Source organism: Talpa occidentalis, unplaced genomic scaffold, assembly GCF_014898055.3.
Source record: "Talpa occidentalis isolate TD23 unplaced genomic scaffold, MPIMG_talOcc4v2.1 talOcc4.4, whole genome shotgun sequence".
In the NCBI taxonomy this organism is placed as follows: domain Eukaryota; kingdom Metazoa; phylum Chordata; class Mammalia; order Eulipotyphla; family Talpidae; genus Talpa; species Talpa occidentalis.
Genome location: NW_023604295.1, coordinates 8020384 through 8033558, shown reverse-complemented (window position 1 = coordinate 8033558; position 13175 = coordinate 8020384). Strand labels below are relative to the sequence as shown.

Here is a 13175-nt window from a genome sequence, read left to right as displayed (position 1 = left end):
CCTTGGCTGCTTTTCCTCTCTCCTCCAGTCCCACCTAACCCTAACCCTAACCCTTCCACACCCACACCTGAGCCTTCTCTCTTACAGACTTGCTCCCTGCAGTGGGCAGGGCTGTTGCCGTGTGCCCACCTATTGATTGGATATGGGTGTTGTTACGTGATTGTGACCAGACGGGCCAGGAGTGAGGTTATGAGAGGTCTGATTGGCCAAGGTTAGGGCACAGTAGTGATGTGGTTGGCCAACGTTAAGACATGCTGCTTGGGCTGATTGGCCAGGGGCAGAGCCACGCCACACTGAGATGACCAGGCAGTTTCAATCAATGGAATCCTCCATGATAAACCTTTAGACAAACTTCAAGAAAATGTTTTCTTAAGCAGACATTTGTTATTTTTTACCATTGGTCATTTCTACACCCTCCTGCCTATAATTTCTGATTTTGTGACCAATAGGAGTAAGGGCAGATAGGTGCTTCCAAGCATGTTTCCTCTGGATGGCACTTAGTGAAACCTGGGAGGGAGAGTAATTTAGTTTCCCTAACTGGTGGGAGAAGAGGTTGGGAGACCTAGTCCTGACACCTGAACACCTGTGTGCCTGGCCAGTGGGTCTTCTTCATGGCAATGAGGTTGCACCGTGTGGTTTCTCAGTGTATTATGATTCTCAAGTTCCAACAAAAATGTGTTCATCCCCTTTGTGGGGGCTACAGAGCTCTCCAGCCAGATGTGCTCTATTTGTCTCTCCTTAAGGGATTTAGAAGGTCTACCTGATGAGATCTGCTGCAACACCCACCCTCCCGGTACCCCTCAGCTGCTTCCTTGCTCTCCACAGCCATTCCACCATCTATTTATTTGACAGGCAGCAGTGTGCAGCTTTCACATTTAGACCTTGAGCCTCTGAATTCTGGGGTTGCTACTCTGTGACCCTGGGCAAATCATTTTACTGTGCTAGATCTCAGTCTTTTCATCCGTAAAATGGGAATACCAATAGGACCAGAAGGCTATCATGAGCCTTCGCAGTGGTAGTGCTGAGACCTTAACCCCTAGGCCACCAGAGAAGCCAAGGACTGTCATGAGGACCAAATGAATGTATTTTCTCCACGAGACTAAGACTCCACCACGACTAGTGTTTCTTTGGCATTTTATCCTGAGGAATTAATCTGCAGAATACTCCTGTGAGGAAGCTTTACCCAGTCCTCTGAGTGCTCCTCACTCTACAGCTTGTACCCAACTTCCTGTTGTGGATTTGTGAACCTACACGTTTCCTTGAAATGTGCCTGGGCTGGCCCCTCTTTCCCCTGCCCACTCATACCCACCTGAAGTGTGGGCTCCACTGACATCGAAACACAGAGGTGCTTAGGAATGAAATGTCCTGGTACCTGTGACTTAAAATACTTCAGTGAAAACCAAACAGGTGAAGTTGTGATTTCACTCATATGTAGTATATAAAGAAACCAAATGAATGAACTAGATAAAACAAAACTTTAGACTAATGATGAAATTATTGTTACCAGGAAGGTGTGGGTAAAGCAAATAAAAGGGGACAATGGGAGGGCGAAGGACTTTTAGTGGTGAATTTAATGTAGTAGAGACATGGGATGATTTATAATGATGCCCACATGAAACTTAGGTAATGTTATCATGCAGTGTTATATACTTATGCACTGTAACTTCAATGATAAATAGGAAAAAAATAGATGAAGCAAGCATGGCAAGGTGTTCACACTCAGTACATCCAAGCGTGGGGTACATACATGATATTCTCTGCATATGTGGAATTTCTCATTTAAAAAGTCAAGTGGGTGGATGGATGGATGGTGAATGGGTGGATGGATGAATGGATGGACAGTTGAATGAATGGATGGTGGATAGATGGGTGGATGGATGGATGGATGGATGGTGAGTGGGTGGATGGATGAACGGATGGACAGTTGAATGAATGGATGGGTGGATGGATGGAGGATGGATGGATGGATGGATGGATGGATGAACAGTTGAATGAATGGATGGTGGGTGGATGGAGGGATGAATAGTTGGATGGATGGACCTGATTGTCCTGCCCTATTTGTGAGCCTGTGGCCCTGGAGCCGCTCCATGGACTGGACAGGTGACCCATCTCTCTGTCTCTGCCGTGCAGGATTTCCCTGGAAGACCTAAGTCCGAGTGTGGTGCTGCACATGACCGAGAAGCTGGGCTACAAGAACAGCGATGTCATCAACACCGTGCTCTCCAACCGCGCCTGCCACATCCTCGCCATCTACTTCCTTTTAAACAAGAAACTGGAGCGCTATTTGTCAGGGGTGAGTGGGGCCCTGCGGCACTTTTCTCTATCCTCTGTGGAAAAAAGCTCTATCTCCCAAAGTGTCTCCCAGTTGTTGACACTTGATCTAAGCTGTTCATGTCAATGAAGGTGAGGCAGAGTTTCCTGAATGTGGGTTAGAACAGTAACTAAACCTGCTTCTCAGGCAGAGCTTTTTATCTGAGGTGCTTTTCAAATATCCACCCACAGAGTTAAGCCCTGGACAGAACTGTCAGAGATTCAGCCTCTTTTCCCTTCAGCTTCTCTGTTGCTTTTTTTCCCCTACTACCTCTCAGCAACGTGGGTTTCCCCATGCTAGAGGTATTGGGGACTTCTCTGGTTGTAAGAGTTGGAAAGAAATGTCTCTCGGACATCTTTGTAAAATATGGCTTTTACTCTACCACGTATACAGTGTCGTACCTCACCATAACCTCACACGTGAATTGAAAAACAAATAGCATGGCCTTTGAGGAAACCACTATTCTCGTCTACTTATCCAGAAAGTGAGGACCATGCTGAGTGTCACTGGCCTGCCCCAGCCCCTTCACTCAGCCTGGGCATCAGAAAGTCCAGGTGTCTGTGCCACAATGGGGTTCAGCTAGGAGACCCCAAGCCTGAGGCAAATGGCAGTGTACCCTCATGCATTAGCCTGGCATCTGGCTTCTGAGTGTCTGAATTTGGGGGCTGCTACCACTTCCTGCCTAGGTAACCTTGGGCAAGTTACTTCCTGTGGGCCTCGGTTTCTTTCTCTGTAAAATGGGGCCAGTAACACCGTTCTTTACCATAGTCATTTCCTATGTGCCTGGCTAAAGGATTTTGCATGCTTGGGTATCTAGGTTTTTAATTTTTGTTTTACTTTTCCATTTGTCTGTTGTTTACACAACTTTATAATTTGGGTGTACAGCTTCACACCTTCATAGTGCGCATGCTTCACTCACCTGCCCCCAGACTCCAGTGCCGTCACTTATTCCCCTTCCTCCTGCTCATGCACCCCCCTCCCCCACCCTACCTCCCGTTCCCTCTAGGGACTAGCATACTGCTCAGAGTCTGAGAATTACTCTTGCTGGGCTTTGTCATTTTCTTTTCTTTGGTTTTTTATGTTCCACAAATAAGTGAAACCACCCTGTATCTGTCCTTGACTTTCTGACTTACCTCGCTCAGCATCGTCACCTTAAGATCCATCCATTTTGTCCCAAAAGTCACTGGTTTTAATTTTTAATAGTTGAGTAGTATTCCATTGAGGATATCTTCCACAATTTCTTTATCTGGTTACCTGTCACTGGGTGTTTAGGTGGCAGCCATGGCTTGTGTCCGTGAGCAATGCTGGTACGAACACGGGCGTGCAGAAATCATTCCAGATCGGTGTTTTCATGTCCTTTGGGTAAATACCTAGCACTGCTATTACTGGATCCATTTTTATTTTTTTAAGGACTCTCCATGCTGTTTCCATGGAGGCTGCACCAGATCACATTCTACCAACGGGGGCTGAGGGCCCCTTTTGCGCCACATCCTTGCCAACACTTGTGGTTTCCGGGCTTTTTGACATAAGGCCACTTTCCCCTAGGTGATGCCTCATTGTAATTTTGGTTCTAATAACTGTTATTGGGCATTGTGATATTTTGTTGCCTGTAGGCACACAAAACTTTTATGAGAAGTTTCTATTTAGGTCTTTTGCCCATTTCTTTTTGGTTGGGTGGTTTATTTGATTTTTTTTGTTGAGCTGTGTAAGTTCTTTCTACATTTTGGAAATTAATCCCTTGTGGTATGCAAATACCTTCTCCTGGTCTGCAGGTTGCCTTTCTTTGACAGGATAGGCAAAATTGCTGAACACTGAACTAGACTCTCTAAGAAAAAAATGAGAAAATGCAAATAAAAAGAATAAGAAATGAAAGAGGCAAAATTATAACAGATGCCACAGAAATGCAAAGAAAGGATCTTAAGAAACGGCTGTGAATGTCTTTATGCAAATAAATTGAATCCTCTAGAAGAAATGATATCTAGCTTTGACTGAATCATCTTTCTCCAAATGGACAATAGCTTCAAAAGAATTCTGCAAAGAAAACTGGCTCCAGGCGGCGTGGATTCTGCCCTTGTGTTCTCCTCCTCAGAGTAGCTGGTGTTAAACACATCCACCAGGACGTAGGCAAGGGGAATCCGAGTTGTTGGGCACCCATCTGAAGCGTGATTTCCTACCCATCTGATCATGTGGATTATGGGTGGGGAAGAAGAATGTGAAGATGAACTTCTGGAGTCTTCCAGAGCTTTTTAAAGTCATGAACTCATCGGCCCAATACATCACAGAAGTCCACTAAACAATAGAAACCTTTTGTGAGATTTCTGTATTAGAGCTAAAGGTGAACCCTCCCTCTGCCCCCGCTCCCCTGTAGTTGGGGAAAAAGGCGGAAATGACCCAGATTAATGCTTGGCAGCCAAGATGGCCAGAGTGTCCGTGTCTCTTGTCAGCAAACAGGTTCAGGAGAGGTCAGGAGAACTTGCTGAGTGGACGACGCGGCTCAGCGGGAAGTCTGTTAACAGTTGGGCGAAAGTGCAGCTGTTTCTGAGCTGATTCAGCACAGGCTATTTGCTAGATTTTGCTTCGATAGGAAATTATCCACCAAACAACATTTTTTTGGTCAAACGCTAAAGAAAAGAGGTTCACAAGAAGAATTAACTCCATAGTAAAAGGCTTTTAAACGTAAGAGCAATGTCTTATGGGGGAAAATGTGCCCCACGTAAGCAGCGACAGGACGCATGCTGATGAGGACAAAGGCAACTTTGGGACTAGATTTTACAGACGATGCCATGGACACAGGAGAGCTGCTGCAGGGGGAACGTTGCGCCTGGGAAGAAAAAAAAAATTTGTGATTTTTTTTTCTTTTATTTTTGCTTAGAACTGGGGTGTAGGCCAGAGGTGTTGGGGGTGGTGGTGAGAGGATTCACCAGAGACAGTGGGGACCAGAAAAGGTGCATCTACTAAATATACTCTGGGGGAGCAGCTAGCAAGAGAGGAGAGGTCTGCTGCGCCATGTGAGACAGCTCCCTGGCCAGGGATCGAACTCAGGCCATAGTTATGATAGCTTGATAGTGCTGAGACTTAACCCCTGGGCCACCAGGGAGGCCCAACACATACTTTATTATTGATACCATTTTATGTGATAAGGAGTGATTACGAAAATCTCTTATCTCTCTTGAAGCTGTTTCTCACTTCTCTTTTACAAGGATACCATCAGCCCCACTCCCTTTCTTACCCTTTTGTTATTTCACTACACGTCTTATAACAACTTGGTGTATTGGCACAGTGGTATCTGCTTGCAGTGCTGGGTGCCTGCTTACAACTGCTTCCCTGATAAAGGCTGAGGACCACACCATTTAGGGACACGGGCAAGAGGGTGATGCTTAAGAATTTAAATAGTTCTCAAGTCAAAGGAAGAGAAGAGGATCCACTCAGGGATTTTTCTTTTTCAGATGATGAATGTTGTTCAAAAGCTAGTTTTTAAAAAGTGTTGTCGTGAAACCGCCGATAAAGTTCGTGCTTTCCCGTGGTTCAAGATGACATGCTGCTTTGCTGAGTAAGCCAGGGAGTCAGACATTCTTCTCGGGACAGAGCATGTTCTTTGGATGCTGAGCGATAAGATGGAGGGAGGTTAGGCTTTTTGAGGAATAGTTTCTTTCTTGCCGGTGTGAACTTTGCTTACCCGCACTTTTCCTGAGCAATCACACACCTCATTCCTAAGAGAGAGACACTTGTCTAAAACTCTGTGTCTTGATATATCGGGATGTCTTGCCATCTGCTGGTTTCTGCTATTTAATTTTGTCCAGCATCACAGTATCAAGTGGCAGTTTCGCAGAGCGGAACATGGCTTTGTCTACTGAGAATATTCCCTGGAAATTCAGCTGATGTAGTTCCAACTGGGGAAGGTTCTTTTTTGATTGTGTTTACTTTGCACTTAACCCTGAAATCCTAGGACCGACCTGGCCTGAGGACCAGCATTTAGCTAAGTGGCTGCTTTTAGAGGGTAATCCCTGTAGACCGCCACTCTTCTGCTCAGTGCTTTACATACATGGCTAACTTCATTGTCCAGGGTGCCCTGTCCTAGTTGCTAATGTCGTCAGCCAATTACTGACAATCCAGTTTTGATTTTGAAATTAAAACTAGTGAACTAGAAAGTAAAATACTTGATTACAGTTGTCACCTCTCCCTTCGCTCTTAGTACTTACTTCCGCTTTCGAAAACAAGAAGTATGGATGTTAAGTTGGAGAGCCATAAGGGTTTCATGGGTTGATAAATTAATTAATCGGTCATTTAGTTTCGTCTGTCATCAGATAGGATCACCTCCAGCTCATCTTAGCTATATTTGTCTATTTTCTTCTTTAAGCTGCATTATGAATTGCTGTGACTTTTATAGGGGGTTGGGGGTGGGTGGGAACAAGGGCTGTTTTGAATATTTTTTAATTAATTTATTCATTTATACAAGAACTGTGGTACAGGCCAGATGTGCGGGAGGGTGAGAGAATTCACCAGAGCCAGAGTGGGGAACAGAACAGGCAGGCTGATGAAATACACTGCTGAGGGGAGCAGTGGGCGTGACCGGAGAGGTCTGTCGCACCATGTGGGACCCTCACCAGCCAGCCAGGGTCAAACTGGTGCTGCAGAGGCTGCGGACAGCTTCACAGCGCTGCGCTCAACCACCTGTGCCCCCAGGGAAGGCCCTCAAGTGCTGTTTTTAGATAAGCAAACAAACAAGCAAGGTTCATATCCCACTAGTAGTTCAATAAAATAAACTATCTTCCCAACTCTCATATTTGGTTTCTGCTTATGCATCTTGAAGTAGACTTCATTAGAGAGGTGAAGGAGCCAGCATCCAGACACAACAGCAACCTGCAGGGTGACCTGGCCTTTTCCTGGTACAGCCAGTAACAGAAGTAGGATGCCTGCCTGGGCTTGGAGCTGTTCTTGCAGGCAGTTTATTGGCTTGCCCGCCATTTTTGGCACTTTCTCTGCCAAGCTCTGGTTTAAAAATTAATGACCATTTAATGGACACTTTATTTCCCTGTGAACTGAGCCAGGCTTTTTTCCTCTTCTCTGGTAGAAATCTGACATCCAGGACAGCATCTGCTACAAGACCCAGCTCTACCAGATAGAAAAGTGCAGGCCCTCCAAGGAGTCCTATGAGGTGAGTGATCCCCAAGCCAGGATCTCTTAGGCAGAGTGGATTTTCATTTTAGGGGGAGACTGGAAAGGAAAGCAATAATTGTGGGACATAGACAAACATTGACCTACTTAACTGAGCCCTGGAGGATAGTTTATGGCAGATCCCCGGGGCCCAGTCTCTAGACTGTGGTTCCCTGCTATGGGGACAGTAGAGTCACCTGGGGACACTAAAACATCTGGATGCCCAGGGTGGACCTCAGACCATTGCCAAGGACTCTCATGGGGCAGGCTGGGGGCACAGTATTTTCTAAAGCTGCCTGGATACTCCCTCTGAGTAATCAAGGTTAGAAACAATTATCAGGTCCCTAATAGGTAAACACAACACACAGCAGGTCCTGAATAACCCTTTTTTGCTCAGTGTTGCTTATTATAATGTTGATGAGAAGGAAAAAAATTCAAGTCCTGGCCAGAGCCACTCTCTGGGAGGCTGGCACATTCTCCCCATGTCTTTGTGGGTCTTCTCTGGAGCTGGTTTTCTCCCACATCCCAAAGATGTGCACGTGGGGTTCCTTGGTGGGTCTGTGGTCCCAGTCGGAGAGTGGGTGGGATGTGTATCAGGAGAAGGAAGTAAGATGAGGTGCAGGGGGCCAGGAGTGGAGGCCTGGGGGCGGGGATGTAAACAGAAACTGACTGGTTTCTTTGCTTCAAAAGAGGAATTGATTAGAAGATTACACAGGCTCATAGAATTGACTCCTTACGTGTCCCCACCTACCTGGCACACAGTAGGTGCTCAGTAAATATTTGCCAAATGAACAACTGAGAGAATCAAGTGGACCTTGACTTGGGTGTCTGAAAATTGGTAGAACTGCGACAGCCACTGGAGAAGCTAGAAGGTTCCAGGCAAGCAAGGGGACCCCTGCAGCACAGTCCAGTACAATCACTGGCAGTGAGTGGGGGGAACCTCAGCTGGAGTCCAGGGGATCTGAATTCACTGTTAGGGCCTCCTGCCTCTTTGTTTGCACTTGACTTAAGGGCCTCAAGCAATAATCCAATCCATGAATAGAGGCACCAAGTGCCTGCATTTATGTTCCCCAAGTGGCCTCTGAGCTGCTCTGCTAACATCTGTGTCCCTGGGGACCCTCTGCCCCACCCCCACCCTGGTGTGTTGGAAAGTGTCACAACTGTGATGGGAATCACCTTTCATCCAGGTGATTTCCCTCGACGCATAGTTCACTGGGCCCCGAGACACCCGGTGCGTGTTTTAAACATTTGTTAAAATACTTAATGGTGAGGGCTTAAACGGGAACACTAATGGGAAAACAGCCTTTCAATTCTCTATGATCCATTTGTTTTCTCCAAACGGCAGTGAGATTTCTGCTAATTAAATGACAGGCTGTGATGAGCTCCGCCAGCTCCTCTCCACTGCAACCTACAAAGTGCAATGGAGCCACTTAGAAAAGGCTTGAAAGGTAAAAAAAAGAGCCCAGATTTGCTCAGTGGAGACCACGCAGAGCCTCTGTGGGCTCCTTCCCTCTCGGGGTTACAGTGCTGGGTTTTACTTTACTGTTCTTTCTACCGCTTCTTCCCGTGAGAGGCAGAGATGATGTCTGCAAAAGTGGGACCCGTGTTTCACCCAAGAACACCCCAGGCACACTCCTGAGGGACTCCTGTTCCTCTAGGAGGCCCTGGAGGGTTCGAGGTGGAGCAGTCATCGTTGTTAAATGGCTGATTCAAGTCATCTGGAGCCAGAATCCATTTTTGTTAAGAGTCTTTACAAATGTTAACTTATAGAAATCGTAAAATAGAACTAGGAGGTTTTTTCTGTACTGTCCAAGTAATATTGCAGTTTGGAGGAGAAGCTGCCCAGTATCCAAGTGACTGCGTGCTCAGCTGGCACAGGACAGTGCCTCCAGCTGAGCGGCTCACACAGCAGAAACCATCGTCTTGCAGTTCTGGCCCCTGAAGTTCAAGATTAAGGTGTCAGGGGCATGCAGGGAGAATCTGCTTCATACTTAGCTGCTGGGGGGTGCTAGCAATCTTTGGCATTCTGGGTTATAGGAGCCTGGCTCCATCACCGACTGCACCCGTAGGTGATATTCTCCCTGTGGATGAGTCTCTGTCCAATTTCCCCCCTGATGTAAGGTTACCCGTCACATCGCATCAGGGTCTGCCCTGTGGCCTCCCGTGTCAACCTGATTACCTCTGAAAAGACCTTGTCTTCAGATGGAGTCATCACCTGAAGTCCTGGGGATGAGGGTGCCTACAAATGACTTGGGGGGAAATACAGTTCAGCCCACCATGGGCAAACATTAAAATGTTCGCCTTGCATCTTAAAATCTGTACAACTTCTAAAAATAAGGTTTGGAATCAGGTTAATCTATACTGCTAGAAGTCAGACTGGGAGAGACCGTGATGGGGAGGGCAGGCTGGGAAGGGCTTCCAGGTGCTGGTCATGTTCTGTTTCTTAATCTGGGTGCTGGTTCCATGAGTGTTTTTGTAGTTTGAGCAAACACATCGAGTTGCTTGCTCATCATCAGCACACTCCTCCGTTAGGTGTCTTAGACTTTCACAAAAAGTTTACCTAGAGCGTCTACTCCATGCATGGCTGGGGACATCTGCCTGCTGCCACGACCATTTAGTAGTTGGGTTTCTTTTAGTAGTTGGGTTTCTTTCTTACTCTGTAAGCACTAAGATGAAGAATTCTCAGCTGGAGCCGGAGGGGGAGTGGTAGGCAGTAGTGTTTAGAGGATAAAGAGCAGATACAGTGTCATGAATTGTTGAAAAATGCTCCTTTTCACAGGCTTCCCTGGACACTTGGACAAGAGACCTTGAATTCCATGCTGTGCAGGTAAGAACTTTGGGGTTATGCTGGACCCCCAAATCAGTCAGAATTTTTTAGAGAAACAACCAAGTTGTGTGTGTGTGTGTGTGTGTGTGTGGTGCTTGGAGATTCAGGGAAGAGTCGATGTTTTGCTTCAAAGCAGAGTTCCCTCGTCTTTTTCTCTCAAGGCCTTGAACTGATTGGGTGAGACCCACCCACCACATTGTGGAAGGTAATATGCTTTACTCTAAGTCTGCTGATATAAATGATAAGCACCTTTAAAAAAATTCTTTTAGCAGCAACTGTGTTTGACTAAAAAGTGGGCACCCTGGCCCAGGCAGGCTGACACAGGAAAGTAGCTATCACATTTCATCCTGAGGTAATACATCTCTGCCCAGGCCTCTGGACTCAGTACAAGTCCATCCTCATTCTGAATTAAAACATGCTGAATGCAGTCGTGAGTTGGCCTGCAGAATCCCCTCAGAGCAGAGCAATCCCTCCTTTCTTCGTGCTGCTGGCAGTTTATTGTCTCACTGTAATCTCACAATTGGCTCTCCCTGTGTGCTTCTACCTGTATGAGATGGGGTTTGCAGCAGTGGCCCTATTTTCTCATTTTCTCAACTCACTCATGATTTTCCTTCAGCAAGATCAGATCTCTGTGGCTTTCCCTGGTGTGATGGCAGCAAGGAATGAAAATCAACTAGCCGACAGCACCTGGGCCCTTGGGTGTTCATGCTCCACACCTGGTTCTGATGCTGCAGACAGCTAGGGGAGGCCACAGCACCATCAAGGGCACACCAGGCTTGGGAGACCTGAACCTGAAAGTGTCTCACAGGAAACAGCTTCATTTGGCCTCAGGAACACCCCCACCCCTCCAACCCCTGCTGCTCAACTTACTGTCTCTGGTCAATTCTTGCTGCAGCCAGGCTGAAGAGCAGGTGCAGTCACATCTGTCCTGCTTAAGCTGGTGCATTTGCCTCTCAGACAATGAAGCAAGTGAGACGTGAGGTTCATTTTGACACTGGCAGAGATGGGAAGGGCCCACTCTTCTGGTTACAGATGGGGAGACACGTCCCTAGGGACAGTGATTTGCAGGAAGGTGATCCTCCTACACCCATGGGAGCAAAACCAGAAGGAAGGGGGTGGGTGCGATTGTTTGGCACGCAGGCACCTGGAGCCACAGGGAAGAGTCTGAGCTGGACTAGTCCCCCGAGCTCAGACCTCTGGGCTGAGAACAGGCTTCCTCCTCCCATTGGCAGTGGCACCTACAGATACCGCCTTCCAGAAGCCTGGCAGATCATCACCCCATCCTTCACCTGCTCCCCCCACCTTCCTCTTCTCCATCAAACAATGTAAGACATTGAAAGTCTCGAGTAGATAGGCCTTCGTGGAGCCACATTTTTAAAGTTTCCACTTGTGTAAATGGCGGTGCTCATGTGCACTGGGTGGGAAGTGGCTCAAACAAGTGCCTGCAACATCCCTTGGGACTGGATCAGGGCCTCATGGAGTCCCCTCTAATCTGCTGGGGGCAGGGGATGTGAGACTATGCGTGAGGATTTAAGGAGGGCCCTCCAACCTGCAGCTTCGGTTCCATTGCCTGCCACTGGGCATGGGGATCCAAACCTGTAGGAAGCCAAGGAGGCTGCTCATTGCCAGGAGGGGTGCCAGGGGGTGGGTGCAGGCACGTTGAAGGGGAACATAATTAGGCCCTCTGAAGATCTTTTTATGTTACGTAAGGCAATGTACCATCCTGTTCCCGAGCAAACTTCCCTTGGACAAAATAGACCACACCATGATTAGATGCCATTGGGTGATCGTTTGAATGTGGTGACCTGTGTTTGGAGGGCGATGACATGACTGGTGAGAACAAACACAGGCGGGTGGTCCTTCCATGTGGGCTGTCCCCCTGCAGGGAGATGGTGGTGGTGAATTTTTGCATCCCACTAGAACCCAGTACTATGAAATCACCTATTCTTTTAGACTGGGGGAGGGCATTCTGGGGGTTGCAGGAGGCGCCAGGGTGCAGGATCCAGGCATGGAGTTGGATCGTGGCCTTCACAGGGCTTACTGAAATTTTCAGCCCCTCCATCCACTTCCTCTTCTGACCCCACAGTGGGCTTTCGGCTAAATAGCCCTTTGCCAAATATGCCTTTGTCAGCTATACGAGAAGGTTCTAGACCACCCTTGGTCTTTCTTTCTACAGAAAACTCTTGTGCCTGCTACACCCCTTGGTGTTAAAAGCCCCAATAAAGGGTGGTGTTGGGTGGGGAGTGGTCCTGGCCCTCAGAAATTACCTGTTTTGATCCTTCAACTTTTGCGAGCCCAGGGGAGTCTGATGGAGCTGAGGTGGCCCAGAAAGCCCCTGTCCACCATCTAAATGTGGAGATCTCAGTGCAGCCCGGAAGGAGCATTTGCTCATTGCTTTAAAAAGAACCAAACCCTAAAAAGGCAGGAGCAGCAATCTTCTCTTCCAAATATGTGTTACAGTGTATTACAAAAGTGTGTTTGATTTCCTTTTTCCTGCTTAAGGTGTTAACAGGTTGAACCAGTGACTTCTCTCATAAAAATAGAGATAGAACTGAGCAAAAGGAGGAATTTTTTCAGGACAAGCCCATCATGTCCTTTGATGCTAGGGGACAGGGAGTGTGAAAGCCAACTGCTTTGCAGACACAGGGAGAAGGAAGCCATGGAGAGCTGTGATTGACCTTGACCTTGGTGACGTGGCGCGCTTGGCCCCCTGTCCCCTCCAAAGCATCTAGACACTGACCAGGACAAAAACACAGTCCCTGCCCCCAGCTTCCCAAGGGCAGTGTGGAGTCAAGCTTAAGAGCACCAACTATCAGGCCGTGAAAACCTGTTTTCAATTATTTTACCATGCCCGGATTTGCCTATTCGTGGGCCGTGCTCTTA

At 47.4% G+C, this 13175-nt stretch overlaps 1 protein-coding gene across 1 annotated transcript in view; it reads left to right on the top strand.

Moving 5' to 3' along the window:
- Nucleotides 1-13175, top strand: part of HUNK (hormonally up-regulated Neu-associated kinase) — a 99228-nt gene that overhangs the window by 75699 nt on the left and 10354 nt on the right. The window contains exons 7-9 of the mRNA XM_037525035.2: nt 2131-2293; nt 7383-7466; nt 10245-10292. Of these exons, the coding sequence (XP_037380932.1) occupies nt 2131-2293; nt 7383-7466; nt 10245-10292 (295 nt within the window). The remainder of the gene's footprint in view (nt 1-2130; nt 2294-7382; nt 7467-10244; nt 10293-13175) is intronic.